The 23,439-nt window shown below is 46.8% G+C and overlaps 1 protein-coding gene across 2 annotated transcripts; it reads left to right on the forward strand.

Annotated features, from left to right (window-relative positions):
- Positions 1-2,699: 2,699 nt before the first annotated feature.
- Positions 2,700-19,342, forward strand: LOC144944461 (protein NLRC3-like). 2 transcript variants are annotated; one of them, XM_078872617.1, is made up of 8 exons: positions 2,700-2,962; positions 9,422-11,365; positions 12,201-12,397; positions 13,857-13,943; positions 14,222-14,305; positions 14,831-14,914; positions 15,267-15,350; positions 16,374-19,342. In XM_078872617.1, exons 2-8 carry the CDS (start codon positions 9,464-9,466, stop codon positions 16,468-16,470), a joined length of 2,535 nt encoding a protein of 844 aa, XP_078728743.1. In that variant the 5' UTR covers positions 2,700-2,962; positions 9,422-9,463; the 3' UTR covers positions 16,471-19,342. The 2 variants fall into 2 exon arrangements, with proteins under 2 accessions (XP_078728743.1, XP_078728744.1); XM_078872618.1 differs by lacking the exon at positions 2,700-2,962 and adding an exon at positions 6,662-6,719.
- Positions 19,343-23,439: the final 4,097 nt, after the last annotated feature.

Below are 23,439 nucleotides of genomic sequence, written 5' to 3' on the forward strand. Positions count from 1 at the left end.
GGCAGGGGAGAGGGTCACGTGGCAGGGGAAAGTCACAGCCTGGCGTGAGGGTTAGACTCGTGGCAGGGGAGAGGGTCAGACTCGTGGCAGGGGTGAGAGTCACAGCCTGGCGTGAGGGTCAGACTCGTGGCAGGGGAGAGGGTCACTTGGCAGGGAAGAGTCACGGCCTGACGTGATGGCGATCGTCCTGGTCGCCCTCACGAATGAGGCATCCTGGAATCTGAATTTCTCGCCGGGGTTAAATGAGATCAACTCGAATTGATGCGAAGTGAGAGGCGCGCCATGCTGCGTTGGCTTCTAGTTGCTGTCCTTCCCCGCACCACCGATTAGCACGGTTGGCCTGGTCACAAAAGCAAAGTTTGTGGGGAATAATATCAATTTTCTATACTTTTTAGGCATAAGAAATAAAAAAATAACACTTAATACCCAGGAACAAAAATTGTGTTGCATAATGTAATCAGTGGAGAGCTCATTGAATTAAAAGTATATTGTTGAAAAGAGACCTAGGCCAAAAAAAACAAGTAAACCCGTAAAAACAAAGTTTTTCACTATAAATCCTTTATATGCGTGGCGGCTAGAGTCTTGTCGTCCTCTGGCTTGAGATGGCTGCTACCTATGGGTCAGATGATTGTCTGCCAATATTAAGCAATTGATAATTAAATATTTAATTTGTTTTCCCTAAACAGTGTAAAATTTTGGAAAAAATTTTCACGAAAATTAATTGTCACACACAACGAGTCTGTGTGGAAAATGTCAGCTCGATTGGATCACGGGAAGTGGGTTAAAACACGAGCGAAAGATTTGCACGGTCCTAAGCAAGCAAGCGAACTTAATATAAAGGATTTAAAAATATATTCGCCTGTGGAGGACGCGGGGATCGATCCCGCGACCTTTGGCATGGGAAGCGAGGGCGCTACCAACTGCGCTACTCCGCCACGGCCTGTGGAGGGGTTACGCTCTGGGCTCCTACACTGTGACGTTCAGCCAAAGCCATGAATGAGTTGTATTCGAATAAATGTAAAATAATTTTTTTTGCCTAAAAAGTGTAAAAAAAATTTAAACATTTTTCACGAACATTAATTGTCTCGCACAACGAGTCTGTGTGGAAAATGTCAGCTCGATTGGATGACGGGAAGTGGGTTAAAAAACGAGCGAAAGATTTGCACGGTCCTAAGCAAGCAAGCAAGCACGCAAGCAAGCAAGCACGCAAGCAAGCAAGCAAGCACGCAAGCAAGCAAGCAAGCACGCAAGCAAGCAAGCAAGCGAACTTAATATAAAGGATTTAAAAATGAAAATAATCCAAAATGTGAAATGACAAAAAATAATCGGCCCCATTGTGGAGGATAAAATAACATAAACCAGGTAAGCATGTATCGTGCCACATTTCCATGTATCTGTTCTTCTGCACAAAAAAAACAACTAAAGTATGACACAACCCATCCGATAGATGGCCTTTCTGTGAGTGTACAGTCCCAGCAGCATGTCGAGCAAACTCTGGACCAGTTTCAATCCCCAGTGTCTCACCAGCAGAGCCAGACCTGCTTGAATCGATGCTGGCGGTCTGCCAGATGCCACAGGGAAGAACCGCCAAGTTGGACGCAAGGCCGCATTGCTCGTGACACAGAATAATAAGTGTCGTGAAGAATGCAAATAACATGATACACGTCTCTCCATCTCTTACGCAATTCGCCGTCTGGGAGTCCACAACCCCAGCAATGTTGACAGAGTTGGTACAGTTTGGCCAACGTATAACAATATAGATAAATATTGATCGTACTGTATTTCATCATACAACTAACTCAGCCAGAAGAGCGTGAGGAATTCCCATGCTCTGTGTGTGGAGGATTCATGCTATCGAAGACATTGAGCCCATTCCAGAGTTAAAAACATTGTCAGGGGGCTCGTGAGAGAGGAACGACCTCGATCCGCCGCGGGGGGTTCTGGGTCTCTCTCTGCACAGCGCACCAGCAACTCGAGTGTGCTTCACTCGTGCTCAGAGGGGGCCACTTGAGCCGATAAGGGGCCGTCCATAATTAAATAGACATTTTAATCAATGTTTTCTCCTACAACATCTGATTGCAGCGCCACATTAAAAACGCACTACAATGACAATAGTTTAAAGCGATTTGAAGCATGTCATATGTTTTTTGGGGGGGGAGGGGGACAGAGCTTTGTGACGTCATATTTGATGGGGGGGGGGTCTGACTTTTTTGACGCCGTGTAACGAAGGGGTCTGGGGGGTAAAAAATCGTCCAAAATCGCGTGACGTCATTTATGGACGGCCCTAAGACATCGTCAGTGTGAGGACCGACACGCCATTTGAAACCATCGTGGGGTTTGACAGCAGCACCATGACGACGATGGTGATGATGGTGATGATGATGGGGGGTGTTTTCACTTTTGTGTCTTGTCGGGAGCCGCACTAAAGGCCACCGCGGGACTTTCCCCGGGCAAAGAGAAGCCCCCAGGGGACGTGGCATCAGCCGGCCACGCCGCTGCGGGCAGCCCACTGAGTCACCCACCCATCATCACCGGCTCGCGTGCCTCTTGGCCAAGTCTCAGACGTTCACGCCCTCCTCCTCCTCCGCATTGTGGGGGAGGGGTGGCTGTTGTATTTAGCCAATTAACGAAAACTTTACTGGCGGCGTTAGAGGCGGCGAGTGTGGGTGTTGTGAAAGCAAACAAATGCAATTGTGGGCATCTCGAGAGAGCGAGAGAGCGAGTAGCTGGTGTGCGTGCCCGCCCACGTGTTCCGCTTGCACTCACAGCGCCAGCCCGCCCGGGTGTATTTGCCTGCTGTGGCTGTGAAGAAAGATGTCGCTGCGTCGTCGTGTGTTCATGTTGGACCACGGCCTAGCAAGAGAAGCGAGTGAATGATGGGGGATCACGCACACACACAACGCGCTGAAGGATGTAGCGTGAGTGGAGCTATCGGCATCACCGCGCCGACAACGCCGAGCTGGTGAGTACTGATTACACCACCCAGACCGCTACGTTGCATTTGTAAGTGGGCAGTTGAAGTCGACGTTTCGGGCAATGGCCCTTCGCAGCACGTTTCGCGCAGTGGTCTTCTTGCGCCGTGCAGAGAAGGCCCCTTTCCCGAAACGTCTCCTTGTTTTCATTTTGAATCCGCTCTTGCTGTTGGCTGTGTTGAGTTGTCTCGTTGTCAATTGTGCCTGGTGCACCACTGCCAACATAATGTGTTACCAGTTAAAGCGATCGTCATTGTGTTTTATTACGGATACGTCTAACAATAAGGATGTATCTGTACGAGTGCTCGTCGCTTAGATGAATACAAATGCCGTAAACTCCGGATTGTAAAACGCAACACCCCCTCGTATTTTCAAGCAAGAGTTTTGTTTGCGTCTTATAATCCGGACAATATGATAGTCTAATGGTAGTTAAAACGTGCTGCGTTTCATTCAGCTGGGTGGCCATCATGGGCCAAGCAACACATTGGTACCGATTCTTTCGACCACGGAGAACTTTTTTACCGAAAGAGCCAAGAATATAGTAGAAATACTGTGACTTTTTAAAATTTTATGAAAATGTAAGATAATTATCTTGAGAATGAAACCGCTGGCGGTGAGTCCGTGGCGATGTTCCGGCTCTCGCCACGAGAGGGAGCCGCACGGAGCCCCTGCCAGCCTCTTCTCGGGGGGCTCCTGGCCGACTCTTGCACTCCCCACAGACGCGAGGCACACTCAGTGCGTACACACACAAGGGGAATACCAGGGGCACGTGAGTGGTTTGACCTTTTAAAGCCTTGTTCTCTTAGAGGTGCAGTCCTGTAATGTTCTAGCAATACAGTACACTCACACGCACAAGAGCAATATTACTGCAACGTGTTGTTTTCAGTCTCTCCTTGCTGCGACCCAGTAGTGGAGGGCTCGTGGCTGGTGAGATGATAACATGTTTGTCGCAAATAGTTGTACGAATACAGGTTTGGGCATTCAGAAGCCCCTCGGGGTGGCGTTTGGGTGTGGATCATTATACTGTTTCACTGTCGGAAGACCAACCTTTGTGGGACATTTAGAAAATCATGTTTCTGTGAAATACTGAAATTCAATCCATGAGTCAAGGTACAGCTGTGGCTCTGATGGTGCTTGCTCTCAACACGGCTGCCAGTGGGACCTCCACAGGAGAGGGAGAGATGGCTCTTAGAGAACCCATACGCTTCGGTTTTTTCGGTAAAGATTTGTCCATGAAGCCATCCAGATGTACAAACATAGACACAACTTCAACCGAGAGGATGGTTTGTAAATTAAGCAATCATTGGACAGATATCATCAACCAAGTCAAACTTTAGCTGCCTTATAATTTTACAGCCATATCCATGTCTTCCAGTTTTTTTTACTCCCAGCCTGATACACCACCATCACTCGTCGCGCAGATACTGCACCCGTGCACAAACTCCCCTCCCCTGACATCACAAAAGAATACAGATGGTTATCTAGATGGTTGTCTATCGGCTTAACTCATGCTAATCCCGTGCCCGGCCGTGCACACTGCCTGCCACATGCCCCCCCACCCCTTGACTCCCCCCCTAACACCCAATATAAACACGTTGTCTCTGAATAACTCTCTTCATACGCCTCAGTAATTTTGCTGGAGCAGTCAACACCTGGTGAAGGTTGCTTGTGTTGCTTCCGAAACGTCGTGATTTAATTTATTTTATTTAATATTTTTCACCTGCGTGACTTTACCCAAAAAACCAAAGAGTATGGATCCTTGCAGTCACGAAAACTTTTAATCTTAGAGAACCCCTCTAATTGGCCTACTCTTCCACGCTATTATAATTACAGCCCGGTATATCTCGTATTTATTATGCATCATGTAAAGGTTATACCTGTACTTGAAATAGGTCTGCGGTGTTTATTTGTTTTACCATTTAATGGTGAGTGGTCCAGCTGATTGTCATGTGAGTTCAGTCCATTAAATTATCTTCATATTATTAGGGCGATGCGTTCATTGATACTCCGCTTAAATTTGAATGACCCTGTTACTTCTCAAGATGCGATTGAATGCAGTGCAGTACTCTTACCGAAAGAACGAAGAATAAGTGCAGTACTCCATTGTAAAGACTGTCCCAGTAATAATTACCATTTGCCAATGTGTTCGTCCAAATGTTGTGATCACGTGAATGCACAAAAGTGGTATGTTATTGTGAGACACGTGGAGTGGCAATGAATGTAAGTTTACATCATCGCCATTGTGATGATGATGGACGGGTCCCATCGGTGTGTACATTAGTAACATTTAAATGCCAGTACAGTGCAATGTATTTTTCTTGCATGTGTCATTTAGTGTGGGCGTATGGACAATGAGTAGGCAGCTAGTTCATAGCTGCTGCTGATTGAAAGAACGTTGACAACCCAGCCAGCCACCTGGAGGAAACGTCGCTCCAACGTGATAAGAGGAAGTGCATTTTACACACTTGAGTTTCATTGGGCCCTTTTCAAACACAGACGATTACAGTACACGTCTTTAAACGCAAAGGTAGCTATCGTTTCTTTAAGGTTCACCTTCTGGTGGAACGGACCTTTTTTTTGTCCCACTGAACTCTGTATAATAATAACAAGGCTGGCTTGTGCAACCGCTAACCAGTAAAAGGCTGCCCTGTAAAACATTCAATTTGGTATTTGTGATTGAGTGGTCTTGGTTACGTTGCTTTCTTGTTGTGCTAAAGTCTCTGTTCCTCTTTGGCAGTGTTTTACTCGAGCATTTGTTCGAAGTATCCCTCGCATATAATTAAATATGAACAAAACACATTGTTAGCCAAAACTAAATCTCTGGTGCAGGGATATGCCTGAAAAGGACAACACATTATGTACGCGCACTGTACGTGGCAACTTCTGAGGTAGATAATAACCACAATTTCTCGTGCAACAAATTTAAACACAGAGTTTAACATCATTACGGAACGCACCGTAGCATGAAATGGTTCTATGCTGCTACAAATACGTGTCCAGAATAAAACCTCACCATCAATTAATATTACAACAATCAGTTTCTTATGTGTATGAAAAGGCTTCTATTTCAGTCGCGGCAATCACTTCCTTGCGCGCAGTGTAGTACCATTTGTTTTTGACACTTCAAGCTAAATGTAATATTGCTGGGGCTCTTAACTGGGGCTCTAATTACAGTAGCTAAATTACTGTTGAACTTGTCTTCAGTGACAAAATAAAGTGAAAAGCGGCACAACATTGCCGAATGCAAAATCTCAACTCTTACATTATAGTTCCGTTTGCTGCAGTATGACTTTGCTGTAAAGTACACGCATTTCCCAATCTCGTTGGGCTTTTTCTCTGCCAGCCGATGTATTTTTAAATTGTTGCACAAAAGCGCGTGCCATATCGGGAAATGCACGTTTAAATCATAAACCTCACCACACAATATCCGGCATTTGCTCATGTTACGGGAAAGGGTTTTCAACGTTTTCACTTAGTTCTCCCTTTTTAGTGAAAGCAGTCTTTTTATTTGTAGCAGAGAAAGTTTCACATTATAAAAAAAATTTTTATTTTGGGTTAGATCGTGTAGGGCACCACGGTGGCGAGATGTTAACTACCTCACCTGGTATCCAGGAGGTCGTGGGTTCGTTCCCGACCATGATGCCTGTATATTTGCAGTCTGCATGTTCTCCCCATGGTTGCGTGTATTTTTTCTCTAGGTTCTCTGGTGTTTCCCTCCACATTTAGAATCAACGTCACGCGTTTAAGGTATTGGCTGCTGCTATAAATGTCCACATGATAAGCCACTTCGTTGAGCTATCATTTGTAGCCAGGTCGCTTCTGAAAAGGAGCTGTTTATCTCCGTGGGCCTTACATGGTAAAATAATATAACAGAAATTACGTTTTTACCCATAGGCTTGCTACACAACCTGACAGCCAATCAAATAACCTTGTCACGTGGACAAATGTGCCAATTGATTCGGACGCTACCATTTTGTACAAGGTGAGGTCCTACAAAGTTGTCAAATGTTGTTTGCTTTTCAACATTCCCGAATCAGTTGGCATATTTCCCAATGTCACAACTTCATACGATTGGCTCTTGGGTGGTTGAGAGTTAGAGTTTAAAAAAAATATATATATTTATACGATCTAATCCAAAATTAACTAATTATGAATCATATCAGTCATGAAATCCTACGTATAAAATAATCTTTCACATTTTAATTATAACGTGCAGCCCCTTTGTCAATCCACTGATGAATGGAGGCCTCCTCCCCACGCTGTGTGGGTCGGCCTTGGTGGTCGTTGAGCCTCGCGTCACGCTGGTCCGTGCAGGTTTGTCAAGGGAGGAGGGCTGCCACAACTACGGTAGTTCCGCTCGCCACTGCTGTGTTAGCCTTTGCGGAAATCGAGCTCCCGGTACCGCTGTGCCACTTGCACCCGTTTTATGCCCGTCTTAAAGCCAACTATAAATAAGTGCTGTTTTGCACGTGTTCACTTGTGCGGAGGCTTTTTGTTCTGCTTAACACCACGTAGGCTTTCGCGACCAGTGTTATTCATTGTTCTGTAATGGGACGTAATGACATTTTGAAGACTATAATGAAACTAAAGGTTATTTGTTGTGTAAGGTCACGGTGACACTGACCCGTGGCTGGAGTCCAATACCGTATCCAGCATATTCGAAGGTACCAGAAAGGCCGTGTCATCTGAATTCATGGTGCCCCAGGCGATATTTTCAGCGGATGGGCAGAACTTCACTTGGTTGTTTTCCACTGCACGAATTCTGATGTTTGTGGAAGTTCTTTTCAAGCCTGGCAGAGCTTATGGGAACTAAAAAAACGGTTAGAATTCTCCACACGTACAATTGCCTCTGCCAGCATGGAATTCACTTCCCACCCTGCCATCCTTGGAAAATAGTCTTGAGAGGCAACATCTGGTTTAATTGCTGCCACTGTTCAAGGTCGATAAAAAGAGGAAGGCCTTGGACTTCCCCCGACCCAATCCTCGTTTCCTCTACCAATGACTGTTTCGCTGTGTAAAATAAGATAAATAAGACTCCCTTTCCCCTGCTAGTCCAAGTTGCAACGTTTTTCTTCTACAGAGTATTGGGGTCCATTTGCACTTACTACACTATACTGTATTAATCCGGATTGCAATTGTGACATTTAATGGGAAAATACACCACTTTATGTGAGCCGCTACACATGTCTTCGTGTCTAATCAGACACAAGCATGTTGAGTATATAATGTACAATATCAATTCGGTTTTATTTAATTATATATTTTCAATCAAGCAAATTTACACGTACCTGTTTTGTAACTTACATATATATATAAATGAAAACTACTTAAAACGACCGATGCCATTGGTGAACGGGGAATAATAATATTAATAAATAATCAGAACCGGTTGGTTGAGTTGGGCTGCTGCCTCAATAAGAGGCATTGCGACGTTGCCTGGTGCTTTGTGTGTGTTTTTTATGCCATCTCATGCAGTCGGACTTCTCGGTTTGGTCGGTTGTTACTGCCTGCATTCATTCTGGGTGTCTGCCACATTGCTACGTGGTAAATGAATAGGACAAGACAATCGTGTGGTTTGTTCCACAAAGAACAGGGGGCCTATGGGCAATAAGGGGTCAAGGGAACTCCGGCCGCGGTCAGACTCGTCGTGGATTAAGAAAGTTTCCTATTTCTTAACTAAACACTAATCAAATGCAGTACATTACACAATAACATAATCAAACATAAACATTAAGTGAACTTTACATTTTTATATTGAGGGCAGAAGTCCATGATTATGATGATGACAATGAGATAATGGGGGACGTGGGGAGGAAGGGCTCAGCCCCACCCTCTTCCTCCGGGCCATTAATGACAGGTGAGTGGGCAGGTGAGGAAGCAGGCACAGTGGTGATGTTGGCTGGATTGGTGGTGCTGTTTCGGTTCATTAATAAAAGTTAGGCTGGATGGATGCTGCATTATTTTGTCTTGTGTGTAAGTCCCGGTTCACCTCGCTGCGTGATTGCGGTGCGACGCGGTCAACAAGACAGACGGACGGCTCGCAAGCTGCGCAGCGCCACGGTGGCGCGGACGAGAACCGCGCGGCCCCCAAAACGTTGTGAATGCTTTTTTGGGGACCCGTGCTTAGCCGTGGACACTCAAAATGTCTCGGCCGCTTTGGTAAAATTGGTATACAACTAATAAAGCGTGTGTACATGAATGCCGTGGTTGGCAAGTCCGTGTTTGGCGAGGGAGTATTACTGTCTATAGAATAATGTGAAAGAGTAGGCCAAAATATAGAGGAGTTCTCCAGAGCTCGCTCTAGTGCTGACCCCTCTTCCAGTCGTGGCAAGAGCAAAACATTTCAGGGCTGCACCTTTACCTTGTTACCCCTATACCTTTTATAATGCGACTGAGGTGACCCATGATCTTGTATTTAACCTGTTCGTTTTTTTTTATTTCTGTTACAGAACTGCATCTGGAGCAGCTTCAGCGCGTGAAAACCCCAGTAAATGGCAAATGTCAACCGGTTGAGGGAGAATCTTCCTGGCTTCGTGGAGGCCCTGAGGACGTGCATCGAGCCTGTCCTCGATGTCCTGCTGGCGAGGGGAGCGCTGGTGGAGGATGACGTCCATCGCGTACGCGCCGGGAAGGTTCCCGACGACAAGGCGCGAGAGCTCCTGGCGAGGCTACGTGGCAGGGGCGAGGAGAGCTGCGAAATATTCCTCCGAGTCATGGACGGTCAAGAGTACGCTTCGCAGACCGCGCGGAGCCCCCAACGGCAGAGGCATCGGGAGTGCCTGAAGAAAAGGCACAAGGCTGTGCATGAATACGGGGTGTCCGGGCAAAGCGGCAAGATGGTCTGCTCTCATTACGTGCCGACGACCATCGTCGCCAGCAGAAAAGTGACGGACAGGCCCAGCAACGAGGTGCTGGACAACATCGAGAGGTACCAGTCGCTCTCCAACGAGGACGGTTCCTTCACGCACGTGTTGGAGAACGAGCGGATATTCCTGGACGTGGCGGGTCAGGCGCCCCGGCTTGTGCTCGTGCTGGGCATCGCCGGGGTGGGGAAGTCCACGTTTCTCCAGAAGATCATATGCGACTGGGCAGACGAGGTGGCCTTCCTGCAGTTTCACACCATCTTGCATTTCACCTTCAAGCTGCTGAATCAGGAGGAGCTGGAACGAGAGATGAGCTTGCACGACCTGGTCGTCAAACACTACAGCCACCTGAAGGATGAGTTGGAGAAGATGCTTAAGGACGAGCAGGAAGGTCTGCTCGTCATCTTCGATGGTCTGGACGAAAGCAAGCTCGACCTGAATTTTGAGACGACTCCGATATGCACCGATGTGCGTCGCCCCCAGAGTCTGCCCCACATGCTCGTGAATATCCTTCGGGGAAGCCTGCTCGAAAATGCGACGGTTATGGTGACCTCCAGGCCAGCTGCTTGTGGGACAATACCTGAGGACAAGGTGCAGCTTTTTGTTGAAATTTTGGGGTTTTCAAACGAGCAGAGGAAAGAGTACTTTTTGAAACACTGCGGAGAAGAGGAAAAAGCTAAGAATGTCCAACGATATATCAACATGAATAAACCCCTGTTATTGATGTGTCACATTCCAGCATTTTGCTGGATAGTCACACACTCTTTGAAGGATATGCTGCCACAGGGACAAAGCGATCCAAGCAATGGCCCGCAGACCATGACCGAGATATATTCCACCTTCCTAAAACTCATCATCTCCTATCACGGCACAGAGGACACACGGAGCGTTCGCGTCCTGTGCAGGGACCTGACGAAGTACCGTGAGTGGATTCTCAATCTGGGGAAGGTCAGCTTTCTTGGCATGCTCTCTCAAAGCTACGAGTTTACCGACGAGTTCCTGCGAGCCAACGGCGTGGTGCTGTCCAACGTGCCCAGCATGTTCCTGCGTGAATTCCTGAAGCAGGAGAACATGTCGTGCAGGCAGGTGTTCCACTTCACTCACCTCACGCTGCAGGAGTATTTGGCCGCGCTGTACTTCGTCGTCGCGGTACTCCCGTCCTGCCGGCTATATTTCTGCGAGGAGTACGGCCCGGCGGCTAGGATGGCAGCCCGGGGCAAGGCGTGGGTCGGCAGGCTCTTCAACCGGCAGAGGCACCTCCGGAGGCAGTTCTTGTGCGCCGTCAGGGCGTCGCAAGAACGCTCGGGCAAAGGCCGCCTCGACATGTTCTGCCGCTTCGCAGCGGGACTCCTGTCGGAGCGAACGCAGCAGCTGCTGCCGGGGCTGTTGGGCGAGCGGAGCAGCCCCGACGCAGCTGCTGTGGCGGCCAAACTGGAGGTGATGGTGACCCACGGCGAGCTCCCGCCGGAGCAGTCGATCAACGTCCTGTACTGCCTGCAGGAACTGCGCATCACCAGCATTGTGGAGCCGGTGAGCATTTAACACGGCCCAGACATAGGCGCAAAAACTTTGCGACTGCACGTGATAATTGTAATAGGTATTTTGGTGGTTATTTGGCCTGTTCGCTTTGCAGAACGATGTTATAAAGCATTTTCCAAGATATCTGTTCAGGCGTGGAAGAGTAGGCCCAATACCTTTTGTCAGGAGCTTTCCAGGGCTCCCTCTGTTTGATTCGGCATGCTGTGGAGATTCCTGCCGTGGATTTCCTTCTGCCAGCAGTGGCTTGAGCAAGAAATAGCGTTTTATGATGTAAGAAAATATTTGTTTAAGCAAGCGGCTCTCTGAACCCAGAAGGTCGAAACCAGCATATTGATACAGAAAATATGCTGCAGAGGCACTTTGCAGTGATACTTTCATCATGTTTTTTCTGCCGCATCTTAAAAAAGTGTTTTCTCACATGCATACCTGTCAACCCCTTATCAGTGCCTACATTATTACAGACAAATTCAGACCTTATTGGTCACCCCGTGCCCCTATAACTCTCAACGGTCATCCCACAGAGTCCCATCACAAGGAAGAAACACAAACAAATAGAACAAAACAAAATTGCCCGTATTGAAACGGCTGTACGACGTATGGACCTGAACTCAATTTTCCTGTACAAGAATACGGGTAAACCGTATGCGTTGACAGGTATGCATATGTAGAGAATCGAACATGGCGACAACTATCGTGCCGCAGACTATAAAGTGAGGGTTGCTATGCATTCTTGTTACCAATCGCAGGACGCAAACCGCTGCGCCACCACTCCACCGCCGGCGGTGGAATGCGTTTGTGAATGTTCCCGTGGCTTTGCGCGCTGTAGGTGAAGTTGCTGCTGCACGGAAGGGGGAAGGTCGAAACGTTGCGCCCGTGTGACTACACGGCACTAGCCTTTCTGCTGCAGCTGGAGCTGACGACGTCCTCCCGGCAAGAACTGCCGCTCTGGCTCGAGGGTTGCGACCTGAACCACGAAGGCCTCCGACGCCTCCTCCCCATCCTTCCGCTCTACTCCAAGATGTGGTACGAGTGCACGTGTAGCGCGAGTTATTACTTCAAATTTGTACCGAATTGTTAATTGTTGGCGATTGCTCTCCAACACACCGAGTGTGCTGGAGCGGTGATACATTGGCATGGTTGTTTCAAGTGTCAACTTTGGTACAGCACGGTCAAATAATCCTCGCGACTCGCACACCATGGAGTTTCTCTCGCCCAGCAGTAGGTCGGTAAAAGGGCTCTACGTATGCAAGTAAAGTCACATTGTGTACTTTGTGGCTCATGCTGCTGAGCTGCGTGTCCGTGCCCTCATCGCTTCTTGACTTGGCCACCGTGACTCCCACCTCCTACGGCCTCCTTGATGTCCACCTTCACAAACTCCAGATGGCTCAAAATGGTGCTGCCCCGCATTCCCACCCGATCGCGTGAACTCCACCCTTCACTCGTTTTTTTCCCCTTTCGCTGGCTCCCTCATCCGTTGCCACATTTCCCATGACCTCGGGCTCAAAAATCCTCTGCAACTTTGTCCCCCCCTATCTCTATCCTCCCTCATCGCTCCCTCTCTTCCGCCTCTCAAAATATCTGGTCTTTTTACATATCCCTACTCTCCAAATCGAAATTCAATCTGAAATCCCTTTGGGTGGGCACTCCGATTCCCATTTTACCACCTCGATGTGGCACTCCCTCTCGGTATCTTTCGGGTTGACGACCTCCCACAATTAATATCTCATCATACTCTCTTTTTACTGGGGGTTGAAGGTCGTGGCACGGAGCGATCTGCACTCCTGACCCCCAGAAACTTACTACTCCCTACCCCCCCCCCACCCCAAATGTCTCCAACTTCCCTGCCTTTTCTCTGGAATCTACTTGCCCCTTGTCATAAGGGCACCACGGTGGCGAAATATTAACTACCTCGCCTGGTATACAGGAGGTCGTGGGTTCGATCCCGACCCTGACGCCTGCTGTATATTTCTCCCCGTGGTCACGTGGATTTTTCCCACAGGTTTCTCCCTCCACACTTAGAAACAACGTGCGTTTAGAGTATTTGGCTGCTGTACCCCCGCTTCCTTGCCTCTCTAGCTCCCTCCAAGCTCCCTCTCCCTTTCTCCTCTTTCCGCTGCTGTTAATCTTTTTCTCCACGTTCCTTTTAAGTTATTTTAACCCTTTTTTAAATACAGTTTTATCGAGGGTTATCCAAGTTAAGGAAGTATACACCAGGGATGTAGAGTTTATTGAAGCACATGGCATAGGCAGATTCAAAATATAATACGTTGGTAATAATCATTGTACTCCGCATTTTGTCTATGCTATTGTCAATTCCCATACAATGCCATCTGTGTGTACCTCCATCGTTTGTTCAATAAAATACTTTTGGAAGAAAAATGTTCAATGTTTATTAATTATTCATCACGTGGTTAAGCACTGAGACACTGTGGTTTAAAGGGCGCACTATTAAAAAAAGATGTATTCTTGTATCCTGTGAAAGCTTCAGCAACAACAAACTGGGGGAGAAGGGAGCAGAGGTGATTGCTGAAGCCCTGCGCAGCGAGGATTGTCGGATAAAGGCTCTCTAGTAAGTACTGAATGGCACCAAAACACATCGTTATTATTACAGTAAAACCTGCCGGGAAACTGGCAGTACAAGCATGTTACAAATGTCAGATTCCTTTTATTTTACGTCGGGTTGTTCGATTATTTTAAGAAACGTTAAGCTTTGGTTACATTTAACATTTCCACCTTAAAAGCTTTCCGCCGCTGTTCATAGGTTCACATTAGTGTGCGTGTGCACTCGTGTGTCGTACGCATGAATACGTCGTCTGAAAATATGTTTCGCTGCACATTCGCTTGCAGCATTACTCACAACAATGTCGGTGCCGAGGGAGCCAGACATGTGGCAGAGGCCCTGATGGTGAACACGAGCTTGGATGACCTCAGGTGAGGGTTTGCCACCTTGAGGTACTCGCGTTGCCACCTGTGCTAGCTTTTCCCCCAGATCTTCCTCTTTAACCCTTCCCCGTTCCGAGACGTTGCAGAGCTACCTCGGAGATCACTTCCAGTGGCACGCAGTAGGAGGCAGCACTTTTACTCTTTCCTTGCAACATGAGGCTGGAGCTCGTCGCGTGACACTCCAACCACGCTATATTTTTATTTATTCACAACCGCAGGAGAAATTATACGTGGTGATTTTGTTGAGGAGTTAATTTTGACCTGGTTGAGACCATTAACTAACCACACTTGACCACCCAGTTTAATCGCAGGTGTCTGAAACCCAGATTCAAACCCAGGATCACAGCGGTGCCTGATCAGTGCACTGGCCACGAGACCATTTCCGGGACGCTCGCTCTCAGGTTGTGCGTCTCATCATGGACGGTTTAGTCACATAATTAGGAATCGTTTCTTTCGGGTCGAAATGCGTCGCATTGGATTGCCTGACCCCCCTCCAACCCTTTGACGCCGTAGGTTCGCCTGCAACAAAATCGGTGCGGAGGGAGCGCGCTACATCGGAGAGATGCTGAAGGTCAACACAACTTTAACCAACTTGAGGTTAGTATTTACGCATATAAAGTTATAAAGTGGTGTTACCATTTTAGACATGTCCTTACAGATAAGTTGCCCAATTAATGAAAGGGTTGCCCAAGAGTTGGCGCTAAAAACCAGCGCCAAGTGGATAAGCTTCTTCAGGCCAAGGCAATGACGTGACACTCCACGTGCACGCACCTCGCTTCCTCGTGATGCCATTACGTGTGACGTCATCTCGCAACATCACGCGTTTACATCATAGCATCGTTTGTTGTCCTTCCCCCGCTGAGGACAAAAGTATAATGGAAAGTGTTATAGAATACGTACGTACGATTTTTCTTCCTCGGTGTATAAGAAAATGTTTCTTATGTTGTAGGTTGAGAGACAATCATATGTGCGACGAGGGAGGAAGATATATCGTCGAAGGTCTTCGGCTCAACAGAGGAATGAAGGAGATCTGGTGCGTGGCATTCATATGGCACTGGCGCACAGCCTACTTTACCACCTCACAAGGCAAAAGCATACTGCATTACAGAAACGTGAAATACTGTTGCGGTCGTTACAATTGCGGTGGCGTAGAAGAGTGAAGGTAGCATCCCTACATTGAAAGCACAGCCCTGTAGTTTAATTAGATTTTCTAAAATATGCTGCGAAGGATAACCATTCCCTAAAATTATAATAGTTATTTTAACCAGGAATACTTCTTCTGATTTGCAAGACATGTTTGTTATTCCCCGGGCGTCTTTCTTTAAATGTTGGACCGATTAATTTTTTTGTAAAAAAAAAAAGCTCTCCCTTCTCTGTCAGTGTTGTTGAAGGTTGTGCATTGGGTTTCGTTCCATTTTAAGCTTTTTTTTTGCATGACAGGAATCTATGGAGCCCAGTGGAAAGCCGTACACACAGAAATGCATTCGCTTAAACATCCACACCGGCAGGCCAGCAACCTTATTGCTGTAGCAACCTTGTTGCTGTAGCAACCTTGTTGGTGTACTGCCTCGCAGGCCATGACGCGGTCTGCAGGACGTTTCCCACGCGTGATGACGTTTGTGCGACCCTCCAACCCAGACCACGCAATCACAAAGCGTATCCAGAAGATAATGTGGTGTCAACGTCGCCTATTATATATTTTTTCCACAAATTGTTAAACTATTATTTATGGTTTCATTTCAGGCCAGTGTTATTGACGAATATGCTTTTGATTGCAGGTGTGTGCATCTACGCTCGGTATTAAATACTCATGTTGTGTTTTTCAGACTGTTTACGACAATGGTAAACCTGGATTCAGGAACATCCGCGTGCTTTCGGTGTTTGACGATTGTGTTTTATTGTCTGTTCATATGTAAAACTTTACATTTTTGTAATACAAACACAGAAGCAGTTTTAAATCACAGAATCGGCACGCGTTGTCAAGAGGCAATGTCTTCATTGATTTGTATGACACCTGTTTAAAGTTTAACCTTTGTGGTTGTATTGTTTCTTCCAGGCTGTATGATAACAACTTCACTAAAACAACCAAAGATATGCTGAAAGTCTTGAAGGAGGAGAAGGCCGGCCTAGAGATCTACTTCGAAGGATCTTGAAAATCAGCGTTTTATCATCATCATCATCGGCCATTTCCGCTCCGTTGCTGCATAAAGAGAGGTGTGCAGTTCAGTTAACGTGGACGGAGGTGATTGATTTTATGAAGCTCAACATTGATCGTACCTACACAGATACGTCGGTGAGCAGCTTTGCGATGAGTGATTACACTGAAAACTCGAGAAGAGTACGTGTAGAATTAGTTGCACCCTCTGGGGTTTCTTCAATATGACTCTTGATCTACACCAGATGGTGCAGTGGCTGGAACGATGTGACCCACAACTCAAAGAACACTGGGTTTCAATCCAAGCCAAGGTGGTCGCTTATTTTCTCAGGTAATGAGTAAAGCACTGTCCTTTTGGAATGATCACGGTCAGCAGTACATCACTAAATGCTGGAAAAATGATGCTGGTAGATATTTATCAAGGCATATCTACACCAGGTGGCATGCCTCGTGAAGTCTCTTCATCCAGTACTGCCGTTGTCCACCCAAAATGTAAAAGTATACACCGCAGTATATTGTCGACCACTCGTGGTGGAGTACTGTGTGGGTACCTGACCTTTTAATACTTGTTTGGCCAGTATTCAAATGATAAAAAGTGGAATTTGGAGGCCATCCATCTGTTTGGGCACTTTTCAAGTGTCAAAGTTAATTTCGTGATGAGAACTCATTTGCAAGAGTGTTACAGTCGCCAAAATGACAAGCAAAACAAGAAATCCAAACCGAAAACAACCATCACATGAGAAATCGAACATATTGCACGAACATGACTCACTGTTAAATCAAAGTTAGATATAAAATTCCCGTTAGCGCAAATCGGCTCGGGCAAATCATTTTAGACTGATAGTAGAAACACAAAATGAAGTTACAGGTGACTGTGGCACTAATATGTGAATAGACAAGGATATGAAATGCCATTCCGAGTGAAGTTATCAACGTGTGTGGCATTGTGAGCGGGGCAGACCTTTTACAGAACAATGCGGTCAAGAGGTCACCACAGGCGTTGAAGCCATCACCCCTCACCATTGCTGCCTTGTGCTAGATCGCACGACCGTTGCCTTGTGTGAAGCACTCCAGTGCCTTTTTGCTATGAAAGAAATCTCGTCTTAACGGCCATGGCTTTCTGTTACTACTGCGGGGTGACCCCAAGTGAATTGCGGTTTGACCTTTTTCAAGTCGGTGTTTAGTTTTCTTTCGTCTCGCGCAATAATTCCAAGTTCAGCATTGTAATTTGAAGGTCAAATCTGTACTATATATTTGGTGTGTACAGGGTAGACTTTAAAACAAATTATGGAAACAAAAAAAATCTGTACAAATATAATCGCAGCTCCTCCTCGTGGGCAGCTGGCATGGCAAGTTGCAATCGGATCAGATGCAGAGGTCACGTGACGAGTCTGTCTCGCCCTCTTTAAAAAAGATGTGGTGGCTTTTAAGTCTGGATGCGAGGCAATAGTTTGGCTTGTTAATATTTTTTTACGTGTGCGATAGTATGGAGATGGTGGTGTGGTGACGTGGAGTGATGGTGTGGTGAGTTGGTCTGATGGGCCATGATGGGCCGCTTGAGTCATGTGAACTGCAGATGATCTCACTCTATAGACCAGTCATTGTTAAGCAAACACCACCAAGTTGCCATAGCTCATGGTTAATGCCGGAACACGATTGCCCTAAAATTGCACGAGTGGATCATGGCATTAAGCCACGAGCATGTGATGAATACGAATACGGCCTATAACAATTCGCTCAATGAAACGAAGACATTAACTTCATCCCGTTTATTTAAGACCTGTGGGTCGGTGCACGTTGCCTCGCTAACACCACGCACCATGCTTAGAGGAGATTTACAACTCTATGTAAATCCCAAAGGTTCCCCCAACGAAGCGGCTTGTTTCTAGGGGATCCTCGGAGTAATGGGAGAAACATGCCACGCCGTCGCCAGCGGCTTCCCCGTCTGCATACAAGGCCCAATTGAATCGTGTATCTACTTATATTTATTTCAGATACCTCAAAAGAATGTATCTGTTTTACTTGAAGAGCAATGAGCAATATATATATCCTTCAATGTTTTATTTTCTGAATAGATCTCGGTGGATAAGCAAGTTGCCTTGCCAGCAGGAAGTGTGAATTCAGTTCCTGTTTACTTGAACGCGTGTCAGAGGTGGCGCCACAACCTCAGTGCTGAACGCGGAAATATTTGTCTTGTGGTGATACTATTTTATTTACTCATTGGTCTGTGCACAATCTTTGTTTTAAAGCAGTATTAATGCATTCAGCTATTTGTATATTATTTCTTTGCACTATAATGTTCAGATTGTTGGGTTATTTTTGCAATTTTCTCTGGTTTTTATGATTGAATCTTGGAGCATTTGAGCCATCGTATTTGTTATATATCGTCGTCATCCTGTTAATTACATTATTTCTTAGTACTATAATTGTTCAGTTGTCTTGTTTTTAGGAAACACTTATTGGTTATACTACTGAACGTGGAGGAATTACAGCCATCTTATCACCGTTTGCTATATATTGTCAGCAAGACGGGTGGAAGTTAAACTTGCAATCTTAATTGTAAAGCATTAAATAAAGTTCTTGGATTGGTGGACTAACTCTTGATGTCATGAAAGAAGTAGGACCAGCTTTTGGATCAAAAGTGGAAACCTGCTTATACATGTTTACACAGAAACAAAGTGGCTTGGTGCTTGCAGAATCAGAATCTTTATTTATCCTGGAGAAATCTGATGACCTATGAAGCTCTTTTTCAGAGGCGTCCAGTTGGAGTGGGTCAGAAAGCTCCAACAACACACAATACAACACACAATACAACACAATACAACACACAATACAACACACAATACAACACACAATACAACACACAATACAACACACAATACAACACACAATACAACAAACAATACAACACACAATACAACACACAATACAACACACAATACAACACACAATACAACACACAATACAACAAACAATACAACACACAATACAACACACAATACAACACACAATACAACACACAATACAACACACAATACAACACACAATACAACAAATGGAGTGCAAGGTAGAGGAAAGGTAAACAAATCGCTAAAATAAATAGGTAAAAAAGATTAATTCTTGTAAGTACCAATTGCAAAAGTATATACATTTCCTTGCATTAGAAACAGTGCAATACAACTCCAAAGACATCCTTCATAATTGAACCATATGGCCGGACCCCGGGGTCCCGAACAAATAAAAGTAAAAATCGTAATTAATCTATTTATTTATTGTTGGCGACTCCGTCCCACCGCGCACACAAACGCCACGACCCACATGGCGCGGATCATTCTGTTGTCATCTAAGCGCAACAAGGACGAATGCGCAGAAGGAACAAAATTTTGAAACGTTTATTAGCGCATCGTGTAGAGCTCGTCGAGAGGAATTGATTGCCGTGTCGTTCGCCTTCAACAGACAATGACGTCGCAACGCAGTTTATGTGAGAGTCGGGGGCTTATGGGACCCCGGGGTCCCGCCATGAGCTTCAATTGGCTAATCCAAAAAGTGTTCCCCCATGGGTCGCGGAAACGAATTTTCCGTGGGGCGAGACCCCCAAAATCCATGAGGTTTGGCAAATTTAATTTTTGTAGAGTGGTTCGACAGGTGCCTCGCAACTCCAATAATTTTTTTGTGCATTGTGAGTCACGCGGCTAAAAACTATTTTATTTCATGTTATTTGAGTATCGCAGTGAGATAAAATTAGAGGGCGTGTGTGATACACTTCTCCCTTAGTAGCGTGGAATTTTGGAGTTCAACTCGAGCCCCCCCCCCCTTTATCGAGCCCCCCCCTTTATCGAGCCCCCCTTTCTCGAGCCCCCCCCCTTTCTCGAGCCCCCCCTTTCACGAGCCCCCCCCTTTCTCGAGGCCCCCCCCCTTTCTCGAGCCCCCCCCTTTCTTGAGCCCCCCCCTTTCTCGAGCCCCCCCCTTTCTCGAGCCCCCCCCTTTCTCGAGCCCCTCCCTTTCTCGAGCCCCCCCCCTTTATCGAGCCCCCCCCCCTTTATCGAGCCCCCCCCTTTATCGAGCCCCCCCCCTTTCTCGAGCCCCCCCCCTTTCTCGAGCCCCCCCTTTCTCGAGCCCCCCCTTTCTCGAGCCCCCCCCCTTTCTCGAGCCCCCCCCCTTTCTCGAGCCCCCCCTTTCTCGAGCCCCCCCCTTTCTCGAGCCCCCCCCTTTCTCGAGCCCCCCCCCTTTCTCGAGCCCCCCCCTTTCTCGAGCCCCCCCTTTCTCGAGCCCCCCCCCCTTTCTCGAGCCCCCCCCCCTTTCTCGAGCCCCCCCCCCTTTCTCGAGCCCCCCCTTTCTCGAGCCCCCCCCTTTCTCGAGCCCCCCCCCTTTCTAGAGCCCCCCCCTTTCTCGATCCCCCCCCTTTCTCGAGCCCCCCCCCCTTTCTCGAGCCCCCCCCCCTTTCTCGAGCCCCCCCTCCCTTTCTCGAGCCCCCCCTCGCTGTTCTCCCCCCCCGCAGCCAATCCCTATCCTCCAACGGTTCCCAACCGTCGCCTCTGGGCCCCGCTCCGTTTCCCGCTTAAACCTCTCCACCAATCCCTGCACGCCCTGCCTCCCGACCAATCATCGTGGAGGCCTCCTTCCGCCAATAGGAGGCCTTGGCCTACTTTTTGCATTACAGTTTGGCTGCACGTTGGCTTGGGGCGAGCGTCTCTTCATTTCGGTCATTACACTTGTACAGATGTTGGTTTCCGTGTTGTAAATGGAATGGCAGGCGTATTTATTGTTATACAATACACGTGCAGGGGACTCGGGAGAAAGTGTTTAATGATCACGTTGAGATTAAGAACAGGTGGGCGTAAGGCGCTGTATAGGTAATTAAATAACACGTTGAGATAATTGACGACACGTGCCGTAAGTGGGGTCGAGGGCACTGTCCGATCAGGGCGTGGCCTGGCGGGTATATAATAAGGGGCGTGGCCTAACGGGTACATAATAAGGGGGCGTGGCCGACTGATCGCGGAGTTCTAAATACGCTATTAGCTGTAAATAAACACTTCACCTTTTTAAAGAGTGGACGTCTCCGAGTAGCTTCTTTACAAATGCATAGAAGTGTGCTCCTGTTATTAACAGTTCTCCATATAAAGTATTTACTTCAGCGTCATAGGTCGTGCCCTTGTGGTAAAAGCTCTGGGAAGGATTTTTACCGCCTTGCATTGTTTTATTTCATCTTGTAACTTGCTAACCCGCCCCTAGTGGACATCTGTGAAAAAATAGCTTCATAGCTCATCGGCTTCCTCCAGGATAAATACAGATTCTGATTCTGTATCGTGTAGTCGACTAAACTGCATCGTCACGCATTTCATTCTGAGGGCTTCACTTATCGGAATGCCTCTGCGGCTGCGATCTCTCCATGTCCATTCGACGGTGCACAGATGGAAGGCGCTGAAAACGAGCAAAAAGACACGGACCACGTAACAAATGAGACTCGGTGATTTTTTTTAAAGCAACTTTAATTCGTATAGCTGAAAGGAGGTTAATATAAGTAAATGAATACAACATGCTGTAATGCAAATATACTCAAGAGATTACAAAACAGAAACATGCATACAATCAATGGATGAGTAGATTGCCAACGTGTATCGCCCATGGTTTTATATTTGTGGACGTGAAACTTAAAATAAAAAAAATGCTGAAAAATGTTGTACAGTATTTCTATGCTGTACATGTACACTCATTTGTCCATCCACTACTTGACAAGTGGCCCCCACCCCGCCGCCACGTGGGTTGCAGGCGTTGTCTGACGTTCCCCCGTGCTGGGGTCAAGGGTGGCACAGTCGGGTTTTTACAATCGGGTTTAATTGTCTTTTTATATTAAACCCCATCATCTGAGATTGGGAGAAATCCGGTTTAATTGGTTCTAATTGCAGAACCGCACTTCTCAACGACGGGCTTCATCCATTCCAAGCTAAGGAACTCACTGGCGCCCACGATTGTGGAGGAGAAGCTCGTGTTCATCACGACCAACCTGCCCGCCGCATTCTACGACTACCCCGTGCCCGACGGCCCCGAGTACGATAGCAGCACCGACGAGGAAGCAGCCTAAGCCGATCGGTTTCGTATTCATGAAACCAGGTTTTAATTCCCCAAAACCGGGTTTGATTGTATTAAAGAAAAAAACCAATGCCTACCGTTTTTTCCACCCATGGCTGGTCAGTACACGTGGAGGCAGGAAGAATAAACACGTGAACATCGAAGAAGCACACAGTTCTACACAGGTTGTACTGCACTGCCGTGCAGTGGCAATTAATGGCACCGGATTCCAGAGTTAACAAAGTCTGATTCAGGTTTCCAGTGCGATGTGATAACTTGTGTAAATAGACTCGTTTATAATTTGAACACGAAGGCAATCTTCTTGGTTCTTTCGGTAAAGTCACGTAGAATGGAAATACTCATAATAAAAATATAACTAAATACAATTCTCACGACGTTTCGGCCACAACGCAAGCAGCCGTCCTCTGGTGAAGAACAGGGCTGTTGGAAAGACAGCAATGTATGATCACAATGCGACCGTGCTGAGCTCCCACCAGACCAGTTCACCGAGGAAAGTGCTTGGGCTGCATGCGCCCGTGTGGTGGAGGAGGCGCCGTTCATTAAGGATTTGTCGGTGCATTACATTTTTTAAATCCTTTATATTAAGTTCTCTTGCTTGCGCGCTTACGACCGTGCAAATCTTTCGGTCGTTTTTTTATTTAAATCCTTTATATTAAGTTTGCTTGGGCGCTTACGACCGTGCAAATCTTTCGGTCGTTTTTTAACCCACTTCCCGTGATCCAATCGAGCTGACATTTTGCACACATACTCGTTGTGCGTGACAATTAATTTTCGTGAAAATTGTTTCCAAAATTTTACACTTTTTAGGAAAAAATAAATTATATTTAATTACCAATTGCTTAATGCTGCCAGGCAATCATCTGACCCATAGGTG

Source organism: Lampetra fluviatilis, chromosome 35 (genome assembly GCF_964198595.1).
Source record: "Lampetra fluviatilis chromosome 35, kcLamFluv1.1, whole genome shotgun sequence".
Classification (NCBI taxonomy): domain Eukaryota; kingdom Metazoa; phylum Chordata; class Hyperoartia; order Petromyzontiformes; family Petromyzontidae; genus Lampetra; species Lampetra fluviatilis.